We start from the raw sequence: 26,029 nt of genomic DNA on the forward strand, positions 1-26,029 counted from the left end.
TGTTTTCATCAGAATACAAAATAGGGCACACTTAGAGGGAGCCCCTAAGAAATATTGACAGTTAACTGTTTAAGGGAATAAAGTGGCCTTAGCTCCTACTGATCTATTTCTTTTTACCGGTGTTTTTTTTTTTTTTTTTTTTTTAAGATTTTATTTATTTATTCATGAGAGACACAAGAGACAGACACAGGCAGAGTGAGAAGCAGGCTCCATGCAAGGAGCCGGATGTGGGACTCTATCCTGGGACTCCAGGATCACGCTCTGGGCCGAAGACAGGCGCTAAACTGCTGAGCCACCCAGGGATCCTCTTACAGTGTTTTTATAGAACATTGATTCCCCTGTGTTGAAATAGATGGTGTAGGGATCCCTGGGTGGCGCAGCGGTTTGGTGCCTGCCTTTGGCCCAGGGCGCGATCCTGGAGACCCGGGATCGAATCCCACGTCAGGCTCCCGGTGCATGGAGCCTGCTTCTCCCTCTGCCTACGTCTCTGCCTCTCTCTCTCTCTCTCTGTGTGTGACTATCATAAATAAATAAAAAAAAAAAAAAAAAATTGAAATAGATGGTGTAAAAAATTATTAGTTTATGAAGCACTTTTATTTATTTAATTTTAATTTAATTTATTTTTTATTATTTTTTATTTTTTTATGAAGCACTTTTAATATCTAGTCTTACTCGTATTGGATCAAATTGCCAGTCTTCCATTACTGCACCATTTAATATAAATGAACTCATGTCTGATACCCACTAGCTTCTGGAAATTATATTACAGTCAAGGACTGGGATTTATGACACTTGAAAGTTGTATTTATCCTCGTGCTTGGTAAAAATGACTTCAAAAACTGTAGAATTTAAAGATTCTTGACAATTCCTATGAATATCTCCCCTACACACACAGACACACACACACACACACTTTCGGTGATTGGAAATTAACTTGGAGTTCAGGATAGATACTGATTTCTTTTCTAAAGTGTATTAAATATCCTCCTTTGTAACTTAAAGCTCTGATCATCTTGTTTCCCTGTGTTGGGTATCATGTCAAAAAGGCTTATCTGGAACATGAAGTCTGCTCTGGAGCAGGTGCCATCCATTATCACCATTGCTTAACCTCTATCATGTGTGGGTGATGGTGAGAAACAGCTTCTCAGTGAGTAGAATCAGTTAGTGCCTGACTGGACTCTTGCTAGGAAAGGAATGGTGGTAATTTTTATAAACTTATTCCTTCCTGATTTAGAGGTTAGGAGTTAAACTTAGGGGTGGTACATGTGTTTATGATCGTGTGTGCTCACATGTAAGAAAGCATATAAGTAGCTGTAGAGGACAGATAGGACAAGGATGTAGTCCTGTGGCCTACTTGCTGTCCTCAGTCACAAGTACCAGGAAGTCTAGCCCCTTGAACAGGGCTATGCCTGGCAGCTCCCCTGGCAGCTCTTACACCTTCCCTGGTACAGACACTAGGGTGGGTGGCAGGCGGTCACTTTCTTTAGCTTCTCAAGCCCACTGCACTTGGATGACAGCCTGGGGTTCTGTATGTTCCAGACCCTTTCTGATCTCCAGCATGTCCTTCTGAACTCTAGTTCCCATTTCTTCTCTTACATTTGGTTTTAAACCTCTTTATATATCTCCGCACCCCGCTTTCCCAGCCGCACCCATCCCTGTGTGTCCTTTTGTACTCACAAACTGCTGACTCAGGACCCTTACCCTGCCTGGCCCCAGCAAACTAGAGTGGATATTGTACTAATTTGGTCCAAATCCTCAGAAATCATCCCTGATTTATTTGTGTGTGGCCTGAAGTCCTAGTGCCTGCCTTCTCCTTTTTCTACTATTCAGCTATTCTCCCTTAAAATTATGATCTCGGGAACCTCCTGTGTTCCCTGTCATGCTTACTTGGCCCAATAAGCTGTCATCCCCCTCTCACCCCAGTTGGCCTGCAGGGTCTGCTCCTCACTTAAGGTCATTCAGGTTGATGGTAGGAGGTGCCCCATCACAGCAGAGGCGACGGGTTTAGAGTCCCTGCAAGACCCTCTCATACAAGCAGGCCAAACGGAATGTAGAGCCATACTCTAATATGTGAACCTTTGATACAGATGCATGGTAGCAGTGAGGTCTTGCTGGTGAATTTAGAAGCTGTGTGACCTATTTAATAAGCATAAGTATGGTATGATTAACCCTTTTTAAGAAAGTAAGTACAACAGAAGTAGTAGCATCTTGGTGGGGGCAGTTAAGTGGAAAATTTGGATTCCTCAGTAGACCCTGTTGCTGTGGTCAGTATATGTGAGATCTTTCCATTCGCTCGTCCTGTGAGGTTGCTATATCTGCTGTAGTCACTTGTGGAGGTGGAGGGATGGGGGGCATTGACGGTGTTTAGTTTGAATTTCTCCTTGATATCATGGAGTTAATATCTTGGTCCAGAATTAAACTGCCTTAAGTCTGTTTTTAGGAATATCTTAGACTTGTTCCTTACCTTCCTTCAGCTCTTTACTGAGCTATCACCACAGTGAGGCCATACTTGTCCATCTTATAAAAATACACAGCAGCCTCCAACGGGCGTCTGGGGGCTTAGTTAAACCAACTCTTAATCTCAGCTCAGATCTTGATCTTGGGGTTCAAGCCCTGTTGGGTTCCACACTAGGTGTGGAGCCTCCTTAAAAAAATACACAACGACCTCCCCTCTGTATTCTCTCTTGCCCTTCTCTGAATTTTTTTTTTTTTTTTGCATTGCACTTACCAACTTCTGATACATTATATCTTCTATTTATTTTTTTCCTATCTGCCTCTACTAAAGTCAGCTTCTTGAGGGCATGGGTTTTCTTAGCATGTCTTGTTGGTACATATTTGCTAAGAAGGCTGTTCTAGGAACCCCTACCATTTGATGGAAGAGCGTTTCTACTTTATCTGAATTCTCCCTGGTTCTTGGAAGCCACTCTTCTATAAAAGTTGTGCACACATGGGTGTGTGTGTGTGTGTGCATACACACACACACACCCTTTTGAAAAATGCAAAAGGAGTTTGCTCTGCTTCTTCAATTGAATTCTTGCTTGGGGGCGGGAGTCCGTATGCTCTTGCCAGAGCTACCTATGATGATTTCCATGTATCAGTTAGCTGTATTGATGGCCTCAGATTTCCTGTCTGCTGTGGGCAGTGTCAGAGTAGTCAAAATTCTTAATGGAAAGTCTGTGCTTGTTTTGTGCATCCCAGTCACCGGATAAATGTGCACAGCCTGTTTGCAGCAGCTGCTGCTGGGAGGGATGTCTGTGCACCCTTTCTGCTCACGTGTGGGATGAGCTCTGCTAGTCCTAGTCACTTTGGTTGACTCTGAGAAGAAAAAGAGCTTTGTGTCTTCTTCTTGCTTTTAATGTCATGTTTGATCCAGATTGGTGGCTCTGATTTTTCTTTGAGTTCTCTGCATGTTTCACTGTTAGTGTCTTGTAACATTTTAGTTTTTACTAAAACCAGATGATTGATTGACCTTCAAAAGGCAGCTACTTCTTGATGTTAGTCTGTAACCTTTTGTTATTGAGGGTGGAGGGAGAAACATTTGTAAACTGTGTCCTTTAAAAAGACTTAACTTAGATACCAAGATTATTTTTTGTTTTTCCTCTTTTGTTTTCCAATGAGAAGCTTACAATGAATTGTGTGTTTAATTGTAAGTTGTAAAGACTTTTTAAAGTAATCTTTTGTGTGTCTGTGTGTGCCATTGAGAAGGTGTAGATATGTATGGTATGATTAACCCTTTTTAAGAAAGTAAGTACAACAGAAGTAGTAGCATCTTGGTGGGGGCAGTTAAGTGGAAAATTTGGTTTCTACTTTATTTGCCTTTGTATTGTTCAAATGCTTTACAAGTGAATATGTTACTTTTTAAAACATGTATAGTAATTTTTAATAAAAGCATTTTGAAGACTGAAAAAAAATGACCTCTCTCCTGAAAATAAAGCCATCTGTGTGCTGATTAACACTAGATGCCGACAAACAGTAAGATAAAATATTACATTCAAAACACCTATGAGTTTTATGGTTGAGAATATAATTTGCTATGAAATACAGCCTGAGTGGAAATACATCTCTAAAGACAAAAGGTATTGCCTTTGTAATAAAGAAAAATAATTCCATTCTTTTCTATGTGTATGAAACAAATCCAACCCCAAATCCCATTTTAACTAAACAGGAAGTTTCCTTTAGAGATGAAGCTGAGGTTTTTCTTTAAAAGACTTATGTAGGACTGGTAAGTAATCTAAAGAAGTCTGAGTATCATTGGAAGATAATTCTTGGGGGGGATACAGAGTACTGTCTTATTGTGTTCATTTTTATTAGTTAAATGTGATTTAAAAAAAATATTTTATTTATTTATTCATGATAGAGAGAGAGAGAGGTAGAGACACAGGCAGAGGGAGGAGCAGGCTCCATGCAGGGAGTCAGACGTGGGACTCGATCCTGGGACTCCAGGATCACGCCCTGGGCAGAAGGCAGGCACTTAAACTGGTGAGCCACCCAGGCTGCCCGTTAAATATGAATTTAAACCAAGCAAACAATGATTTCAGAATGGAAATAAGACAGGATGTTCAGTGGATGCTGCATCCCATTTCTCTGAAAGGCTTTGGTGCAGGGTCTTTCATAAGATACAGTTGTCTTTCAGCATGTGTTACTTACTTTTAGAACTTATAGCAAAGGTTCTTGTTAGACAGGAAAACTACATTCATTGACCTAAAATTTGACTCAGCTCTTGTATTTTTCTCATTCATCAAGGGGAAGGTACTTATATATTATATATATATATATATATATATATATATATATATACATATATATATAAGATTTGTCATTTAAAAAAAGAAAAAGAAACCATTTGCTGTGATCAGAATTCCTTTTGGACTTATTAGAAATCAGTGATCATAGCCCAGCCCAGTAAATAGCCCTACAGGTGGATCATGATGTGTCTTTCACTTATTGTGAACCAGGACCTGTCTCTAGTAGCTGATGTCCAGAGTTGCCAGATTGAATTACACATTTGGAAAGAATTTTTAGACTTTAAACCATCCTAATCACAGAATACCAGACCTTCCCTCCATGGAGAAGGAATCTATTACTTTCTACTGGACACTTTGTTACAGTCTCCCCATTCTAAAACACTCCTGCTATCTAGGTGATCCCTAGACAGGTGTGATTATAATTTTAAAAATCTTAAATTATTGGCCCAATGCTAGTCAGTACATGTAGTTGCTATCCTGGAAAAACAAACTGAGGACCAATTGAAGGGAAAAAATACCCATTGTCTACTGTCCCAGCTGGAGTGCTTATGTGGACGTTGTATACTTGGAACTAAGGGTATAGCACTGGACTCTTAGCCACATGAGTTATAGTGAAGGCAATGTCCCTGCCACAGGAGTGAAAATTGGCTCTTGGTTTGGGGGGGGGAAGGGCAAAAAGTCTTAATCTATATAAGCACAGGTACACATATACAAATAAATATATATTTATAGCATTAAAGTTTCATTAGATGGGGTGGTAGTGAATAAAGAAAAATGTCTACAGAGGCTCCTTGGGAGGGGGGGTGACAGTAAAACACTGAGAAACACTACCTTATAGTAATAGGCTGAAATCTGGTGGGTCATGTTTTTAGTATTAATTAGCCCCTTTTCCTCAGAAAATGTACATGATGAAATTACTGTGCCTATTGTTTTTCCCCCACTCTGCTTAAATATTCTTACATGTAAGAGATGTTTTACACATACCAGATTTGTGCATCTACTGTTTGACCACCAAAAACTAGCATTAGGTGCTTTTTTTGCATATAATCCTCAAGACTGAACATTTCCTTTAACCCCATAGAGCCACTTCTTAAATTCTTTCATGCCAAACTGGAGTAATAAAATATATTATTTTTGTATTTTCTACCACTGACTTCTTACCACAGCCTTTCTCTTAGAACATGATCTGAGTGGGGGCATTTGGGTGGCATAGTTGATTGAGCATCCGACTCTTGGTTTCAGTTCAGGTAGTGATCTCAGGATCATGGGATGGAGCCCTGTGTGGGGCTCTGTGTTCAGTGGAGAATCCCAGCTTGAGATTCTCTCTCTTTTTTCTCTCTTTCTCTCTCCCCCACCATGCACATACATGTGTGCACTCTCTCTCAAATGAATAAATTAAAAAAAAAAAAAAAGAACATCCTCTGAGTGGGACTGGGTTGGGCTAGTCCAGCAAGCACTTTCAGGGTTCCTTTTTGGATAGTTGGTCAAACAAAGTCCCATTGTTTCATCCTCAAAAGAGAAGGCCCGGATGGGATGTGTGCCACTTTTAGCTTAATAGGAAATGAAGTAATTCTTGGGTCATGCTTCAACAGAGTTGTTTATCTGTAGCAGTATTTCGTTTCCATGGGTACGGGTGCTTTATACAGTGATAAGGAGCGTACAGAAAAGCTCTCCAACTTAATGAGCACAAATACCTCCTGACTTGTCTACTTAAAAAAGGTTGGAATTAGATGCTTTTAAGAGGAGCATTAGCAGTTAATTAACATTGTTGCTTCTCAGCTAGGTGCTTTTTGTTGTGTTTTTATTTATTCTGCATTTCCCTTCCCTTCTCTCTTTATCTTTTCAGTTCTGCAGTGCCAAAGGCAACTTTTAGCTCCAAGCTCAACTGGGTCTTGCCACAGAAGCTCTTTGTAGAGTATTGAGAATCTCTTTTCCTTGAGTGACCTAAACAGGATCATTTTAAGTTTATTATTTTTTTTAATTTTATTTTTAGAGAGGGAGGGGGGTGGGGAAAGAATCTTAAACAGGCTCGTTGCCCAGCGTGGAGCCCGATGTGGGGCTCGAGATCATGGTCCGTGAGATCATGACCTGAGCCAAAATTGAGTCACATGTTCAACTGACTGACTACCCAGGCACCCCTTAAACAGAAATATTTTAATAGCTTTAAAAAAAAAAAAAAGATAATACTAGCTACCAGTTTTTGATGCCTGTCTTAGGGTAGGTGGTGTTGGGCTTCCAGGCAGGGTGACTGGTTCAGGGTGACCTAGCCTGTCTGCTGTGGAGGGTGGAGAGCACACCTGCTATTTCCTGACTCCTCAGTGAGTTGCCCTCATCCTTTAGGCCCCGCACTTAGCCAGGAGTGGGTCTCCCCCACCCCCTAATTTACTTTATGCTTCTGTTGTAAAAGAACTTGACCTGATCATGGGTTGATTCAGAAGGCTGTTTCAGAAATGGAATTGACACTTCAGCCATATTTACTAGTTTGTCTCTCTTCTTCCCCTGTCTCAATTTTCTGGGGCTGCTGCCTTCAGAAGAAGCTCAGTAAAGTTTTCTGAACTTCCCTTTTTAAAAAGACTCGTGATTCTTATTTTCCTTCATTACCAGGAGATAGAGTGGAAGGAGAAGCGTCATGGCACTAGCTGAAAACCCTGCTACTCTTCTTTCCATTGCAGCTTCTGTTTTTACATAAGAAGAGGTTGAATTGGGGTGATGATATCACACACGTTGTGGTTTCCGTGTATTTTGAGTATATGTGTGGGCATTGTTAATACCTTGCATTTTGTGTATACAAAGGCAGTTTTAAGGCTAATGGCCCCTGGAGAGCTCATCTAGAACTGTCTCTAGAACTAATTTTTGGCAATAAGATGTTTTGTGTGTGGGTGTATACAGTGGGTTTACTGGGTCCATATTATATAACTTTTTTTAAAAAAGAATTTATTCATGAGAGACACAGAGAGGCAGAGATGCAGGCAGAGGAAGAAGCAGGCTCCCCACAGGCAGCCCAGTGTGGGACCCGATCCCTGAACTGGGATCATGCCCTGAGCTAAAGGCAGACGCTCAACCGCTGAGCTACCCAGGCATCCCATAACTTTTGTTTTTTAACATGTTGGTTTTTGTCCTCCCTAACTGCTTTGTCTGAAAGTTTATAGGGATTAAAAAATAGTCTTGAGCATAATAGAAAGCACTAGTGTGAGAGAGTAGCACTGGCAGCCCCATGCACTGATTTCCAGACAGCGGGCTGAGGCACTCTGTTTTTGAGCGGTAGTAGCTCTTTCAGTGTACTCGGAGTTCTTAAAGCTCGTCCAGGACACACTCACTCCTTCACTCATCTTTTATTCCTCGGTGTTTCTTTTGAAAAAGAAGGCTGTAATCATACCTAACAAATTCCCGACTTGTGGCACATTTTACTTAGGATGATTCATAGTCTCTCCTTCAGATTGTGAATTTATATCTGAAGTGAAAAATGTCACACACACAATCGGATAGCTGCTCCTGGGTTTCTGTTTCATGGCCTTTTCTGACATTCTGCCTCGTCTGATAGTTTTATTTTACACAAAAATGTATACACAGAGCGGACAGTTCACCCTCCACCTACCACCTTGCACCATCCACCTTCTAACAGATTTCTTCTGCTAAAGCAGCAAAAAGAGATAGCCTGCTAATAAACACACGTAGCTTGCACAAGTACACACACACACACACACACACGCTCCTGAACCACGTTCTGTTTCTCTCCCCTTCGTCTTCACTCTATCCTAGCTGGATAGATTTCCATGCAGACACTTACTCCTACACTTTGCAGGTTTAAGTAAGGTGGTGGTGCTTTACTGTGGCTTTTTGCACTCATGCACCCCTCTATGAGTGTGAGTATGTGTGTGTGAGTGATGAAGCTGAAGATCTGGAATATGGTGTGAACTTGTCTATACAGAAAGTTTTTATAGGGTGGTGGATGGTATTTACTATTAGTGGCTTTGTCACTCCCTTAGTGGCTCAAGCTTTTGGATTTCTTACCTTTGCACAGGCTTAAGGCTTGTAATGCTATGCTGTAATTATTGGTTAGATTCAAGAATGAGAACCACACTGTTCTTTAAAATTATTCTTGTGACTAAAATACATTACTGTCACTCTCTGTCTTACTTCATTGGAAATGAATCGAGGCTAGGTGTGATGTTGTTTTGGGTGAGGGTATTAAAGAATTTGAGAAGATTCTTCCTAATTCTGGCTCTTCACTTAAGGGACCAGAAGACTGTTGAGATTTAACAGGGTTAGAGGTGTTGTCCCTTACCTCAGGCCACATAGCTAAGAAGTAAAATAGGTTTGAACCCAGGTCTCTGCTGTCACTAATCATCCAGATGTAACCAAGTTAATATCCTCCCGAAACTGTAGTTTTCCATCCCTTGAACTTACCTTCTACTTCCATTTTTTGTTTTTTAAACTATTCTCCTTTCTTGGAATGTCTTGCTAATTTTCTCTCCTGGTCCAGCCTCTGCCTGCTAACACCCACAGGCTTTGACCTCTGGAGAAATGCCGGCGCCTGTCAGGACCGCTCCCTCATGCTATAAATGAAGAAGTTGAGGCTCAGAGGAGACCTGGGGTTGAACGGTGTAAGAGTCTAACAGCCAGGGTTTGAATACCATGTTTTTATTCATTCCCTGGTGATTCTTCCATTAACCTATTAATTCTTCTTCAAGTCTCTTGTACCTATAAATCTTGGGAGAAAGAGCAGATTCTAGAGCAAGGAAGTAGGCTCAAGTTCTAATTCTGCCACCTAGGAGCTGATCACTGTGGGCAAATTACTTCTTCATATTTTTGTTGGTTAGGCTCTGCATCTGGTAAATGGATATAACAATAGGATCTCCTGCATAGGAGGAGCACACGAACCACTATTTGGAATGGAGAACAGACCTAGCACATCACAAGTATTATATACGTGTGTGTTAGGTAAGGAAGGATAGGCACCATGCATCTGAGTTCTGAGGGTTGCGGTGAAGAACCCCAGGGATTGCAGAGCTGGGAGCAGGGTGCCTGAGTGGCCACCTCCTCTGTGAAGTCTTCCTGCTCTTACTCACCTGTGAAATGTTGTCCTTCTCTCCCACCAGTTATACTATATGAGTTTCTTCTAGAACACATCTTATTTTGACTACCTTTGCAGTTCTCTGTAACTTGTTTGATTTCCTCCCTGTAGACTATAAACCTCTGGAGGGCTGAAACAGAGGGCTGAGACTCTCATCCTTGTGATCACAGTGCTCTGGGCTTGGTGCATATCTAGCTATTGGATGTTACAGAACAATTTTTTTTAAGTGGTCTTTTTTTTCCTTAAGATTTTATTTTATTTATTTACTTGAGAGAGCATGAATGAACAAGTTGGGGGGGGGGGGCAGAGGGAGAGGGAGAGGCAGGCTCCATGCTGAGCAGGGAGCCCAATGTGGGGCTACATCCCACGACCCTGGGATCATGACCTGAGCTAAAGGCAGACGCTTAACAGACTGAGCCACCCAGGTGACCCATTTCAGAACAGTTGTAAAGGAAACACTTTCTGTCAGAAAATCTCTAAACCTACTACCTGAATCAGTTGACTTGTTTCTATTGACATTATTGTTTTCTATAATAAGGCTGGCTGCCCTCCAAAGAAAGATTGATTTTTCCCCCTAATTTCATTTCATATGTTAAATATATAAATTCAACATACGTATTGAATTGAAATACATATGTGGGTGCACACATGCACCAGACAGAGAAGGCTCCCATTCCCTACAGCCTTTATAGAAAGAATTCAACTCGGAAGGCGGGAGGTAAACCTGATGGAGTTACATGTTTATATGGAGGCTGATCTCAGTGGTTAATGAACCTGTTACTCTTGCTCGGTAGTCACACTGGCCTGTCAATTATGTATTAGGCTCCTTGCAGGCAGGGACAGAGCCTTTGCATCATGATGTAATAGGCCATGGTCCTTTGGCCTCAGACTTGAATTTGAATAATGGATTCTGCTTTGTTATATCTGTGTAGCCCTGGACATATTACTTCCTGAAATCTCAGTTTTGTCATCTGTAACATGAGGGCAGTATATACCTCATAAAACTTGTTATAAAAAAAAATTTGTTATAAAGAGAAAGTGACGTGTCCAGTGCTTGGTATATAGAAGGTGCTGGGTCAGTAAACACTTGTAACCACCCTAAAGTTATGCAACAGTGAGAGGGTTCTTCTGTCACAAGGCTAATGGGGTTAAAGAGGCCTCTGGAGAATCATTGTGGAAAATCAATTTACTTATTACTTTCATTGTTCGCATGGGAAAAACAATTACTGTTTTCTCTTTCAAAGGCAGCAGGAAGCTTACTTTGTTCTGTACATGTGTGAAGCCTCTCCTGGCTTGTGGCTGTAGTACGGAAAGTGAGATCTATGGAAGCATAGAGGACTTCCTTGGCCTCACTCTCACTATGGACAAGCAGTCTCTGCGTACAGGAGGGAGGAGGGTGCAGGGGCCTGCCGTTAATCAGGCAGTGCACAAGATGGCATCACACAGCAGAGACACCCGACTCCATTTTACTTTGTTTTTCTCATCATAAAGACATTTTTTGGAAGAATGATGATATTAGGAGTGTACTTCTAGTTGGTTGATATCAGTGTTGGGAAGTTGAGGGAAAACTGTGTTTCAATGACTAGATTCTCCATGTCATACATACTTAGTTCTGTGAGGCTAGAAATTGAGCAGAGTCTGGTCTCCAGGAAGACCTTAGCCATGGAAACAGTGTCAATTTTACTGGTGGAGCTCTCTGGGGTGGAGTGTATGTTGCAGCTCGTGAGGTCTGCCCATCTGTACAGTGGGCACTTATCTCGGCATGCTCGCTCCCCCTGTCTCCCCCCCACCCCCCACTGGACTTCTGCCCACAGCATTGTGTCATCCCTGTGTGAATCAGGCAATTTCGTTGATGTCATTCCATTACAGGAAAGAACGTGTATCTGACAGCGGAAGTTGTTTTGTAGGCCTTGAATTGCTAATAATTATGAAATAAAATCAAGTAGTTTTGTACTTTTCAAAATGTTTAATTGTTTGATCTGTTGCATTGTGGTGATAATAGAGCCAAGTGCTGCAGAATCTGTAATTCCTTTTATATTAACCAGTCTGTGTGGCTTTCTCCCTCTTGGGTTTCCAGCTGTAGTTCAGTTCAGTTGGTATCAGACTTGGTAGACCTTATAAGGTCCTTGGGCTTTCGTTCTTCCCTCCGTTTGAGTTGAACGGCTGTAATTCAGTACATCCTGAGATCTTCAGAGACTGTTCATTGCCAAACATTAGCTATAGGAGATACATTTGGGGTACAAAGTTGTTTGCTGGCAGTAAGGGAACTAATTCGTACTTGCAAATAATAGTTTACAAAAAGAGCTGTAAATGAAGTTTAAAGAAGTTTGGATTGCTGTCAGAGCAGAGGGAGGAGGGGTTTCTTTTAGGAAGGAGAACTTGTGTACTGTGTAAGAAGAACAGAGAGGACCCATTAGTGTCTTCCTTCCAGCAGGAGGACTCTAATACTCTCTTCCTTCCAGCAGGAGGCCTCTGACATGGTCCTCCTCCCAGTGGGAGGGCTCTGATACAGTGTCATGTCCCCCACCCCCACCCCCACCCCCAGGGCTCTGACAGGTCCCCATCTCAGCAAGAGGGCTCTGACATGGTCCGCCTTTTAGTGGGAAGGCTCTGACATGGTCCTCCTCCTAGTGGGAGGGCTCTAATACTGTTTTCTTTTTTCCGTGTGTTTTGTTTAGGTCATGACTGCTGTGAGACGGTGAAGGTGCTGCTCTGTGCTTCCAAGGAGGGCCTTCCAGTATTTGTGGTGGCTGAAGAAGACTTCCATTTCATCCAGGATGAGGCATATGATGCAGCCCAGTTCCTAGCGACCAGTGCTGGGAATCAGCAGGCTCTGAACTTCACCCGATTTCTTGACCGGTCGGGACCCCCATCTGGGGATGTGAATTCCCTTGATGAGAAGGTTGCCCTGGCATTCAGGCACCTGAAGCTGCCGGCGGAGTGGAATGTGTTGGGGACAGATCAGACTTTGCATGGTAAGCACTTCAGTGAGCCACAGAGAGACCAAGTTTGGAGTACTTAAGTTTTTCAGTGGGGCCGCTTCTGTACAATCATTGTCTTCAGGCCTTTCACAGTGGCTGGATAAATCTTGCAGCTACTGGAGCAGAGCAGCCTGATGGCATCCATTCTCGGTTCTTCAGCTGAGCTGTTAAGCCTGTTTTTTGCCGTGAAATGCCCTAAACAGGAGCTTACTGTGGCTGTTATCAGTTCCCGCTTATATCAGAGAGTGGTGCACACATCACCTTGCTGCAGGTCAGGGGTTCTTGCTGCTTCTCCCAGGCACAGAAAGCAACCCTTCCTTCTTGAGGACATTAGCAGAGTAATTTTTTGTCATTCTTTTGGTATTTAATTATCAAAGACATGGCTTTCATTATGGTATTCTAAAGTTTTCTAGAGACTCCATGGAATTAGAGGAAAGAACAGATGGGGCATTGAGGCCTGGGGGAGGGGGGAGTACCAGAGCTCCCTGGGCTCTGAGAAACCCCACACTTCTTTAACCAAAGCAGTGCCACTCTTAAACTTATTTTATCTGCTAGCTCTCCATATAAGAGTTCATTGAAGGAAAGGCTCCACTTTTAGAAAAAGCACTGGTGTAGTAACTGTGTGTGTTCCTCTACTCAGGGGTTTTTCTACATAATCATTCCTGTAGCAGATGAGTATCTACTAGACTTCATGATTTTATATATATATTTAAATGAAACAGTGTATGCTTGGGGTCCAATAAATAATGTCCTCTTTCCCTGCTGAGTTTAAATCAAATGGAAAGGTTTAGCAGTTAAGCAGATGGAGGTCAAAATGTTTGCTACAGATGACAGCTTGTTGGGCTACTGATGCTGCATCTGCTTAGAAGGTTTGCTCCTCTTCTTGCTTTATCCTAGAAAGAGCTGGACAGTCACAGAAATGCCCTTCAGTGGCTATCCCACTCTGGTTATGGTATCCTGTAGGGAGAGCAGACCCATGGTCACCTTCTCTGCCTGTGAGCAGATCCTGAGGAGGAACGCCTAGGGGGGACTGGGTCAGGGGCATGCTCAATGCTTGCTCTCCAGACTTCATCCGTGGAAGAATGCTAAAGAGGTATTTGCCAGCTTTACTTCTCTTAAATCCTATGATTGACTGCAGGAAAGGTGTCCCTGCTGGCTGCAGCAAACTACTGGTGCAGTTCTGCTCAGCAAAATAAAAAAGACAATGTGGACTCTCAAATCCAATCAAGGAAAAAACTTTTATTCTTTTGTTTTGGTTTTTGTTTTTATTTTTGTTTTTGTTTTTGCCTAATGACTGTAGCATCCAAGGAACCTCTGCACTGCTAAAATCTAAAGGTCAGAATATTTGCCATCATATAGGTCATGAGTACCTTTTCAGAAATCTTCATGTTGGGGCTTTATACCTCTAGCCCCTACTCTTCTGTATTGGTATGGGAATGATAATTCTGGCTGCCATTTACAAATAGCATCAAGATGGGATTGCATTAGTTTTTTATGGGGTTTATGGTGTTTTTATTGTTTTTGTCTTATTTAAAGAAGGCAGAGGAGTTGGATTGTTTGTTCATATTACCATGATTAAAAAGAACTGTTAGAAGAAGCACAGGTCTGAAACCTTGGGCATGTCACTTCCCCTCCGTGGTCCTTAGCTTCCTTGTCTTACATGGGGGAACTGGCCAGCTTTGAAATTTTTGCGGACTTGCCATGTGCTTCTTCAGTTTCTTTTGCACAGAATTGCTCAAGCAGTACTAGCAAAGGCTAAATCAAAGGTTTGAACATTTAGGGAAGTGCATTAAAACCACAATAAGGTACCATTACCCACCTATTAGGATAAAATCAAGAATACCAGGGTCCGGCAAGGCCACAGAACAACATCCCATATATTGCTAGGGGAATTGCAGAATGATACAGCCATCCTGGAAGACAGTTGGGCAGTTTTTATTCTATGACCCAGCAATTCCACATTTGGCTCTTTAGCTTAGAGAAATGAAAACTTCTCTTTACTCAAAAAATCTTTGCACAGATATCTATAGCAGCATTGCAAATAATGCAGATCTCCCTCATTGGGTGAATATATAAACCAGTAGTGATATATCCATACAATGAAACACTATTCAGCAATAAAAAACAAACAAACAAACAAAAAAAAAAAACGGGAGTTGTAATAAAATTTAAAAATAATGAAAGGGACAAATTATTAGGGGTCCAAATGCAACAACCTAGATGCATTTTGCTAAGTAAAAGGAGTCCATTTCCAGAGGTTACTTAATATATGGTTCTAGATAGTCTGAAAAGGGCAAGATTATAGGAAAAGAAAAAAGATGAGTAGTTGCCAGGGCCTAGGAGTCTGACTGCAAAGGGCTGCCTTGAGGGAATATTTTGGATATTGGAGTGCTTTTTATGTCTTGGTAGTGGTGGTTATAAGAATCTACACGTGCATTCTGACTCACAGGACACTTCCCCCCTCCCCCACGTGAATTTTACTGTACATAAATTACAAATAATTAAAAGAGTGAAAGAAATTGAACAAGTTAGGTATGTATACTTTGCAAGGTGAAATGCATGCAAGGAACTCTATAGACCTACCTTGAACTCAACAGCTGGGATCAGGAATCTGATTTCAGTGCCAGATTGGCATTCTGCAACATAAATTCTTCCATTAATTGTGGATTAGAATCTACATGCACTGGGTACTTTAAGGGCAGCATAGCATCAGTTAAGAGGTGCTTGCTTGCTATTAAGGGACTAGTGTAAAGGAACATTTTGCTCACCTCAGTGAGTTGCAAAGGTACCTAAAGGAAGAAGGTACGGTGCAGGCTTGTTGCCTAGGATAATGAGACAGGTAAACAGGGCACCCTGTTATATAACAGGACTGCTTGCTATTGAAAGCTGGAATATTTACAGGTGTCCCAGGCTGATATTTGCACAACAGGATCATGTAAGATGTGTGGTTAATCCTCCTGCTCTTTGTTTAGATGCAGTGCTTTTTAACTTTTTTCAGGTCAGTGACTCCTTTGAAAATAGCTTAAGATTTCTCCTCAGGAACAAGTGCATATAGGCGCCTATTTGAAACAAATTATATATTATTTCCATAGCCTTGGTCTCCCTGCACAGCAGGCATGAACATAACTTTGAGAATTCTTGGTGTAGATTTGATACTGTAATATGGGAGGGGCATAGGCAGTGGGCTCCACTTGTTTACAGCCTAGCTTCATTGCAAGAGTTTGTACAAAGTACATCTCTGTTTCCCAGCTTCTTTATCTGTAAAAGGGAGGAAGACTTATTGGAAGAGTGTTTGCATACTGGTGTGTGAGCTGTTTTGTTTTGAATATACCTTAGCCACTCTTCAGTAACCTACTGGAGACAGAACATCGATGAGCTCTAGGAGGGACACTGACATGTCCTATAGAAGGCTACTAGAAAGAATAGTTCTTTGAAGCAGAACAAAACCGTTTTGTTTTTGCTTTTACTTATTTATAAAGTTGCTCTTCACTTTAAGCCACGAGCAAGAGGGAGTTTGTGCATCTAGTCCTTCCAGCCCTAGTTACATGAAGCAATTTCTACACTGTACTTGTGGCCTTAGTTCTGCTTTAAATGCAAGTGGTAAGGATGCATCTGGGCAGAGGGTGAATGGTGGGGCAAACAGATCTTCCCTGTGAGTGACCAAGTCTCACTTCCTTGTCTTGACTCCTCAGAGCCTCAGTGATGAGTGAAAGTGGTGAGCTGAGATGGTTTCCTCGCAAGGAACTCTCTAGGGTGGCAAGGGCGGGTCCACTAGCTCTGAAGAAAAGGGTGGAGGAGAGACATCCTAGGGGAGATCTTCCTTCTGACTTATGGTATTGTAGGACTGAATGAAAAGATCTGATCGTCTTTTGGGGTGGGAATCCTCCCCACAGGGAGAAATTTGGGTGGAGCAGGATCAGACAGGTTTAAGAAAGACTGCACCCAAAACAGGGTGTTCTCAGTTCTGTATATGGGATATTGGTTACTAGAACCTCAGCCTTAACTGTTTGCTGTTTTAGTTCCTGCACCCCTCCTGTGAAACTATTTCCTTAGCTACACTCACTAACATTTGCATCTTTTTTTAGCTATCATAGCTGAAAGGAAATAAAATAGTAAAATATAAAAAGACCACTAGGGATTTTTTTTCTTGGCATAGGATTAATCTCTGTTGACTCCAGGACAAGCAGAAGCAGTTCCTTGTCATGGCAGGACCTTAGCTCCAGAAGGTTTTGTTGCCTCTCAGACCTTGATTCTATAACAAGGCTACAGTTACCATTTTTCTACAAGCCCCTTGCTCACACTGGACCACAGTTTTCCTTCCCTGCATCATGTGGGACTGTAGCTTTATCTAAGACCCTTTATGCCATAGTAGAAAGAATGGTGATTTAGGAGTCTCATAGATATAGATTCAAAGAGTTTACTGTGAGACAGGGCATTTAGGTGGATTGATGGGGAAGGAAAAAGTCTTTGGTTGCTATATTCACAGAATTTAGGACATTTTACTTTGTCACAAATCTGACACTTTGGAAAAGTTGCAGCCATCTAGCATACTCATTGTGGTTGAATGCCTGCTAGGCAAGGTACATCAGCTTTCTCTGCAGATCAGAGGGAATAGGTGTGGGAGGTGCTCCCAGCACATAAATAGATAACAAGCTGGACTTAAGACATTTCTACTTCTACATCTTCTCTATGGGTGGAAACCAAGCCTCCGTAGAGATTTTTCAATTGAGCATGGTTAAATGGGAAAGGCAGCCAACCAACACAGGGTCTATGAGATAAAGTATAGCCTCAAGGGAACAGAAAAGTATGATGAATATTCAGATAGAAGACTTTAAGAGACTTTCTTTAAGGAGCCAAGGAAAAATTTAGAAGAGAGTTTGCATTTGTCCTTTAAAAGCTCAGAGGGCAGACTTACGAAGTTAGAGAAGGAAGCAACCAGAAGAAAAATAAGTTTAGGGAGTATTTAATATGCCAGAAGCCCCTCAGTCAGGTTTCAACCAGAGAGTCAGGACCAGCAGGAGAAATCTGCATTAAGATTTTTTGCAGGGCATGGTTTACATGATTGTGGAGGCTAGTTAAGCAAGTCCAAGATTCATAGGGCAGGAATAGAGAAGATCATGGACAAGCTCATACCCACTGAAATGAGCCAAAGTTGTCATCATCAGTGAGTCAGGAAAGGATGAGATCTGGAGCAGGATGGAGTCCCATGAGCACAGGCTCAGGCCATCCTCCAGGGAAACCTTCAGCCCTACTTTCAAAGCTTTCCAGCTGATTCAGTTAGACCTATCCAGATTATCCAGGATAATCTTCCTTATTAAATCAACTGATTAGGGCCTCTAATTACATCTGCAAAAAAGCCATCACAGTGAGGGCAAAGATGGTAAGAGAGTTACTTGAAATGATGCAGGGACATCCAGAATCCCACAGCATAATTAAATTCAAATTGGGGACAAAGGACTCAGTTGACATCACAGGAAATGAAGTTAGAAATCTGAAGAACAAAGTTAAGTAACTTTCAAAATACAGAGGAGAAAGACAAAGGATCATGAGAGGAAAAAATACAGAATATAGAGACCACAGAACAGAAATTGGTCCTAAATTGTAGGTGTGCTAGAGTTTAAACTGAGACAAAAGGAATAAAAACAGTAACAAAAGATAAGTTGGGCAAAAATTTTTATTTATTGGAGAAAAACATTAAAAGGTGCTTTGTAAACCGCATTAGCTCCCTTGCATGATTGCTTGGTTTTTAGAAAAAGGGAGTGGAGTTAATGGAGAAGCTATGGTTTCTAGACAGAAGAATTTTCAAATCTTGCTGATTCTTGTTGTGGGTAAGTTATTAACCTTTGTCTGCAAACTGAGGATAACATGTGAGAAGCATTAATGCAAAATACGTAGCCCAGAGCATGGCACCTCTAGGGTCTTGACCTGCATTACATTTCTTTGTTGTCGGTTGATTGCAGAAAGGGAGTGACCTGCAAGTACATGTGGTACCTGCTGCTTAGGACCTTAGAATGATTTCAGGAGGATACAGGTGCAGGAATCAGGGTGCCAGCTTCAAGCAGGTGGATGGCTTTGTTGTTGGAACTCGGAAATACTAAGCTGACTCAAATCAGGATTGGAAAGGGTGAGGGTGGAGAGAAAATTGCTTTGAGGAGGTGTCACCTAGTAAGGCTGGAATTGACCAGTCTCTAAAAAGTCACATAGTTCCTGGTCGATGACTTATTAGCTCTTTGGTTTTGATAAGGAGTGCTTGTGAACAACTGTAAAGCACAAGTCAGGTGGTGATATTTGATCTGTGAAGGATCTTTTTGCCCTTTTGTCTGGCCCTGCTACCTGCTCTGAGGTGTTGATTATTACAGTATGTACCTGCACATGCCATGGTTTCTTCTGGTGTGTTGATTTCTTTCCAGCCACGTGCCTCTGCTGAACACCCTATAAATTCTTGAATTAGTCAGTGTGCATAGTTCTGTAGGAAAAATGTAAAAATATGAAAGGTGGCTTTTCCATCTAAGAAAATTTTACGTTGGCAATAGGGAGACTAAAGTGATACATATGTGACATTGGAAAGCAGGGAGATTCGGTGTAAAATCACAGGTTCAAAGATGCACTTGTTCTTAATTAATTGCTGTTCATGTAAGAAGCATAGAGGACTTAGGTGTAAGGGGAAAGCCCTGGGGTCCAAGAAGTCTGGGAATGCCCAGTGAAGAAATTGAGGCTTGTGGAAGCCATGGAGAATGAGAGGAAGGCAGGTATAGCTCCTGGGCACCATTTCTATTCTGTTGTCTGAGTGGCGCCCCTGGAAGTGAGCCATGGCCGGCCTGTGAGGCTGTGCACTGCAGCCCTGCCCTGGCTGTTGGTCTGTCATCACAGGAGAAGGCCTGAGGAAGAGAGAGGTGGTTAGTGAACAACCAAAGGAGAAAGCAGGGAAAGGGAGGGAACCTGGCACTTAGTGAGGATCTCATACAGTCTTCATCCCTGAGTTTCGCCACCCTGGTTGTTAGATGAAGGTGCCTCACCCAGAGATGAAGAAATGAAGCTCAGAGAGGTAGGAATGGATGAGGCCCAGTCATAGATGATAAATGGCCACATCCGAACCCAGATTTGTCTCATTCCAGAGCCCTTTCTCATTCCACCACTTTCAGCATGACTCGCTGTACCAACGGGAACCCTCCCTTTAAGTGAAATAAGCCCAAGAACATGTTTTTCTTTCTGAACTTACTAGTATATTATCTTAAAATTAGTCTTTCTTAATGTGCCTGGAGATGCATTTCTTTCTTTCATTAAACAAAACAAAAAAGCTGGCAGTGCCGGCAATTTGATTTGCCCTTAATGTGGGGGAATAAAAAGACCTGTGTATACTTAACGAGCAGAACCTGTTCTTAGTGTTTAGCCAGCTCCTGCCTGGGTGTTATTTTTTCCTTAATTATGCCTTTTACCATACACCCATCTAAGCCCCAACAGCTATTCCCCTTGGGTCCCCACGTGGTGAGGCTGTATTTCTCTCTCTCACTCTCTCTCTCCTTTAAGGAAAAGAACACATGTGTGAATTTCCCTTTATAAATCTGCCTACATAAATGGATTGCACAAATGTAGTAAGTCAGAATATAGAAATGGTTTGGTTCTCTCTGGAGGCTTTGCTTCTACTGTGTTCCAGCTTTGTACTCTCCTTATGGGAGAGCTGGTTGTACCCCGCCACTGTCACACTGTTTGTGCTGTGGTTTAACTTCAGGATCTTACGTACTTGGCGGCAGTGGTGCTCATTTGTTTTTCTGTTTGTGTGCTTGTTTTTCTCACGTTCTTCTCACTGGGCTTTCTCTTCCATGTACAGATGGCAGCCCCCGGGAAACACTGATGCATTTCGCTGTGCGGCTGGGGCTGCTGAGGTTGACGTGGTTCCTGTTGCAGAAGCCAGGTGGCCGCGGGGCTCTCAGCATCCACAACCAGGAAGGAGCAACACCTGTGAGCTTGGCCTTGGAGCGGGGTTATCACAAGCTGCACCAGCTTCTAACCCAGTAAGTGCTCTTTCTCCCCAGTCCTTCCCCCTCATCACTAGCCCCACCCCCTGATTCATGGCGGCACCGCCCACTTGGCATCTTAGTGCCAGTTTGCCACAAATTAAAACCTCAGCTCTGTGCCTTGCCTTCTGCTGGAGGCTTATAAGCTTGCTCCTGCTAACCACTTACTTCATTGTCTGAGAGACACAAACGTAAGTCCTGGTACCAGCTTCTCTCCCTGCCTCACTGCTTCTTGCCTCTTCCATTTTACTGAAAACTCAAAATAGGTATTGTGTGTGGGACTAGCATTCCATTACCATGTATGTAGTTTATCCTGGTTTGGTACAAGAAAAAAGTTTTTCTCTGCCATACATTTTCCTATTACGTCTTCGAGACTTGAGTTAATTAGAAACAAATATTTTAATGTAATAATTATGTGCAGAAAATATGCCGAACCACTCAGGTTTGGTCTGAATGTAATTTCTATGAATAAAATCAAGAGCTGTGGTCTCTTCATAGGAGTAGCAGCAGAAAGCAACCGAGTTGCCCTGGAAACAGGGCAGTAGGAAATCCTGAGTGTCTGTGTGTTCAGTTGTTAGCATTCTGACTCTTTAGATAGAGTCCTTTGAAGAAAAGTTGTTAGTCAAAACATCTGAAGAGTCCTTTTTTTCTTGTATAGAGAAAGAAATGCATTACAACGCCGACCCTTTTCACTGGAATATTTATAAAAGGCAGAAACTTCAGTTTCTCTAGTTTAATACATAGTTTTTACTGTTTTATGTTCACCACATCTTTTTGGCCATATAATCTTAACAAGAATAAACCCCCTGGGATTCATGTTCTTTAGTAATCGAGGGACACTTGTAAGTTAAGTGGATATTCCCAAAGTCTCCAATCTTTTGCTCATGTTCGACTTAATTTAGTTGCTTGGGGAAAGAATGGGGGTGGGGGGGGAGGTCTGTAAGGGCCAAGAAGAGATTTCAGAATGTAATGCTACATGCTGTTACATAAACAGGTCCTTTGTTGTTTCCAGTCACCTACTCAGTTTATAAGTTTTCTAGTCAAGCCAGACAGAAGGTTCTTTTCAGACACTTTCTAATGGGTGCTACAGATACGATGACAGTAGGAGGGGTGCTCTTCATCTCAAATGAGCTCTGGATACTTGAGCTCTCCTATGACAGTATTCCAGGGAGTGATCTATTCCATTCCTTCTACTTCCCATCTGGCCAGTGATTAGATTCCTTCTGCTGTTTGCCTCAGGGCATTAGGACAAGAAGCCTTGTTCCAGAAGTTGAAACAATTAACTCTATAAGTAACCCTGGGGAGGTTGGAAAGCAGTTCCTCTAAAAGTGATCTTATAGCTCAGAGTTTTTGCTGGGAAGCAGAGTTGGTTAAGGATTGTCATCCAAATGGGGAAATAAAGTGATTACAACAGCTTTATTATATGCTCGGTGAGGATGTCACAAGACTTACTGCAACGTGGCTTTAAGGAAACAAGAATGTTTGTTCTTAGAGAAGATTTTTTTGGCTTGCTTCATAGTACAAGCTCTGTTCCATGTGCAAAAGCCACTTTACCTCCTTTTGTGAAGGGAAAGAAAGCCAACTTGAGAAATCTTCAAGTAGAGGACCACAGTAGGAGATTAAAAATTAGCAAATAAAAGATGGTAAGGAGGTGATTTTACGGTTGCCCAGTCTTACTGTGATGTTAGTAGACTTTGCTAGAATTTCCACCATCGAATCAGGAAAGATCATCATTAACGGATGAGGAGGAGCTGAGATCCAGAGAGTCAGTGATTGGATCAGAGTGACAAGGGGGCCCACCCAGCACCAAAAGCCAGGTCACCTGAAAAGCTGTCCAGAGCTCCTTCCACTCCGAGGATTCTGAACAAGGGGCCCAAGAATAGACTTCAGAGGGTCTTTGGCCTTTAAAATTATAGGCAAAAGTTTATGCACATGTGTTTCTGATCAAGAAGTTTATCTTGTGAGACTCACAGGGTGGTTTGTGAAAAGCTACGAATTGTTTCACTGTATGACACCATCTAATACTTCACTAAAATCTTTAGATTGGGGTGTTCTTACTTCTCCCCCTTTTTAAATTAAGTTTTTCCATATAGGTCCATTTCATTTTATTCTATCTTCAGTTAATATGAAATTAAGGTAGGGTTACATACATTTCTGCACTTACAAAATAACTACTGGCATGGCAGTCTTAACTGAAAATTCAAGTTTATTTAAATCCTTTTAAATGTCTCCCAAAATGGGGATCCCTGGGTGGCTCAGCGGTTTAGTGCCTGCCTTTGGCCCGGGGCGTGATCCTGGAGACCCGGGATCAAGTCCCACATTGGGCTCCCTGTATGGAGTCTGCTTCTCCCTCTGCCTCTCTCTCTATGTCTATGTCTATAATGAATAAATAAAAAATCTTAAAAAAAAAAATAAATGTCTCCCAAAATAAATCTGTTGTTTCCCTTCCTTGCTGCTTACCCTGATGTTGTTGTTGTTGTTGTTGTTTGGTTTTTGGTTTTTTTGGAGATGGGGGAGGAAGACGTGGCCATTTAGAGTCCAAGTTCTGTTTGTGTTTATGTGCCTGAGGCTTGTTTTGATAATCTGTTCTGATAAATGGAGTCACTTCTGTGTGAAAATCGATTCTGCTGTGCTTGGAAGTAGAAAGATTATTTAAATAAGACCCATATCTTTAGAGGACTCTTGAATTGATACTGAATCCAAAGAGACAGCAGTAATTCTTCAGGATGTTTTTCTGACAGCCTCCCTTTTCTGTAATCCATTATTACTGACTTTCACTGAGTTCAGTGATGGAATGGAGAGATTTTGTTGACTCCTTGCTCTTTTATTTTAGCTTATAGTTTGATCTTGCATTTTGAATATGGTTGTATTTGTGACCTGAGAATTCACCTTAAACAAAATGTTACCAATCTTGCCTGAGGAGAAATGTTATCCAGAACACTTAGGCCTACCCTTGCTTTTAGGTAAATGCACAGTTGTCTCCCCCACTTTGAAGAGAAGTTAGTTGAACATCCTCCTGCCCTGAGGTCTCCTAGTTAGTGATGGGTAGAAGAGGGAGAGAACCCAAGTCTTGAGGCTCTTCATTTAGCTAAGGCTGGGAGGTGACATTAGATGGGTGTTGCACACAGTCATCCAGAAAGAGAATATGAGAGCCAGGTGCTATCAGACATCTCTCACACAACACATAAGCAGTCTGGGAACCTTGATCACTCATTTGAGGGAGGGGAAGAGCTGAGACCAAGAGGCAGTTCCAGGTAGTGGCTAAGTGGGCAGACTTTGGAGTCAAAGCAAAGTTTGCATTTTGGCTCTGCCATCTGTAGCTTTGGATGCATTAAATAACTTTCCTCTCTAAGCCTCAGTTTCTATATCTGCTTAAAAACAAATAAGGATAAGAACACTTACCTCTTGGAATTATAACCAAGGGGCTGGCATATGCACTGTGAAGAAACAGGGGTTATTTGTCACACAGATGATGGTTACTGTTTGGAGCAGATAACAAGGGCAATAGATACCTTAGCTTGAGGAGAAGACGGTATGGTATAGTGGAACTGCTTGGGGACAGAGAGCTTAGTTAAAATCCAAGCTTCCCCACTTAGTAGCCTGTGTGACTTGAAAAAAAATAAAGTGGGTAGTCACCTACCCATTCTGAGTTTCTCATCCCTTGGATAATACCCAGTTGGCCTATGTCACCAGCTTGTTAGAATCGAGTGATATTTGTGCAGATGCTCTGTTAGACTGTAAGGTACTCTGTGTAATAGTTCCTCCTGTAGTCACATTATCAGTAAAATGATACTTCACTGATTAATGAAACTCAAATTCCAATTGATTGGTCTACCTAGAGTATCTTTTTTGTGATTTTTGTCATAGCTTTCTGTGAATTGAAGTTGGTAGAGAGATGGGCAGATTTTGTGTTGAGCCAGGCGAGTAGTCATGAACCCAGGGTCAGCCTCTGTGAAGCTGTGTTCTTGGGTGATCCTCTTACCCACTTGAATCCCAGCCCAGTTTGTAACATTGGAAAAACAAGAGGGCCATCTCCAGGGTAGTTGCTTTGAGAAATAAATGAAGGAAAGCAGCTAGAACGCTAACATGGTGACCAGTATAAATGGTATCCATTATTGCCCTTTCCTTAATTCCTCATTACTTCTAGAGCCATATAGATTTTTCATACATTAAAGAAATTTTGCCAGAACCTTAAAAGTATTTCTGGGAAGTATATGGTTGTTGCTGCTTGATAAGAGTTTGAAATCATTCTCTAGTATAATAGATCACACTTGTGAAAAATTAGTTTGGTTTTCTGTTCCATGCTGTGATGTGATACCTCTGGGTGATAGAACAGAGAGCTCCAGATGGACAAGGGATCATTTGCATCACTGCCACCCTTACATGAAGGGTATTCCTGTAGAGAATGTCAGCTCTCGAGTGTTGATGTAAAAGTGTTGAAATATTTCATTGGCCCAGAGAGCAAGTTTCAAAGTGTTCATCTTCGTGTCATTTTCTGTATCTGTTCAGTAAATCTCTTTGTTTAATGAGGGTCTGCAGTGCACTAGAAATCATGGTGGGTGCATTACAGCTAATACTTTGCTTCCACCTTATGACAGCATTTCTGAAATTGGCCTTATTTGTGTTGTACAGATGAAATATGAAGGCTCAGAGAGCTAAGGTAACTAGCCCAAGGCTTTATAGAAAGTATTAGCGCTCCTGTCACACACACGTCTGTGGAATTCTGCAGCCCATTATCTTCCCTCTACAAAAGTTGACAGGAGGAAGAAGCCACTGGGATACAGGGTGATTAACACTCAATTAGGGAAGGGTTGACAGCTTTCTATTTGATTCTGACCTCTCCTTTCCATTTATATTACCCATCATATTTTTTTTTTAAGATTTTTATTTATTTATTCATGAGAAACACAGAGAGGCAGAGACACCGGGAGAGGGAGAAGCAGGCTTCCCTGCAGGGAGCCTGATGTGGGACTTGATCCGAGGACCCCAGGATCACACCCTGAGCCAAAGACAGATGCTTAACCACTGAGCCACCCAGTCGCCCCTGCCCATCATATGATTTTAAAAGTAGTGTTGTTTACATGCGAGCTTCCCTTTTGCATTGGTTCTCAAGACACCCTAATGAGTGGATAGGTCAGGTGTTATTACCCACATTTTATAATTGAGGAAATTGAGGTAAAGTGAAGTAACAGAACCAGGCTCAAGCTCCAAAGT

The 26,029-nt window shown here is 41.9% G+C and overlaps 1 protein-coding gene across 15 annotated transcripts in view; it reads left to right on the top strand.

Annotated features, from left to right (window-relative positions):
- Positions 1–26,029, top strand: part of AKAP13 (A-kinase anchoring protein 13) — a 321,113-nt gene that overhangs the window by 121,410 nt on the left and 173,674 nt on the right. For 14 of the 15 annotated variants that reach the window (XR_003132759.3, XM_025438509.3, XM_025438510.3 and 11 more), the window contains exons 4-5: positions 12,498–12,794; positions 20,629–20,812. Coding sequence is in view for 13 of the 15 variants with exons in the window: in XM_025438509.3 (XP_025294294.1) it covers positions 12,498–12,794; positions 20,629–20,812 (481 nt within the window). In the remaining 2 variants the exon portion in view is untranslated. Of the gene's footprint in view, positions 1–12,497; positions 12,795–20,628; positions 20,813–20,912; positions 21,007–26,029 lie in introns of those variants that run through there. The other variant, XM_025438517.3, reaches the window with a different exon arrangement.

Source organism: Canis lupus, chromosome 3 (genome assembly GCF_003254725.2).
Source record: "Canis lupus dingo isolate Sandy chromosome 3, ASM325472v2, whole genome shotgun sequence".
NCBI classification, from domain to species: Eukaryota; Metazoa; Chordata; class Mammalia; order Carnivora; family Canidae; genus Canis; species Canis lupus.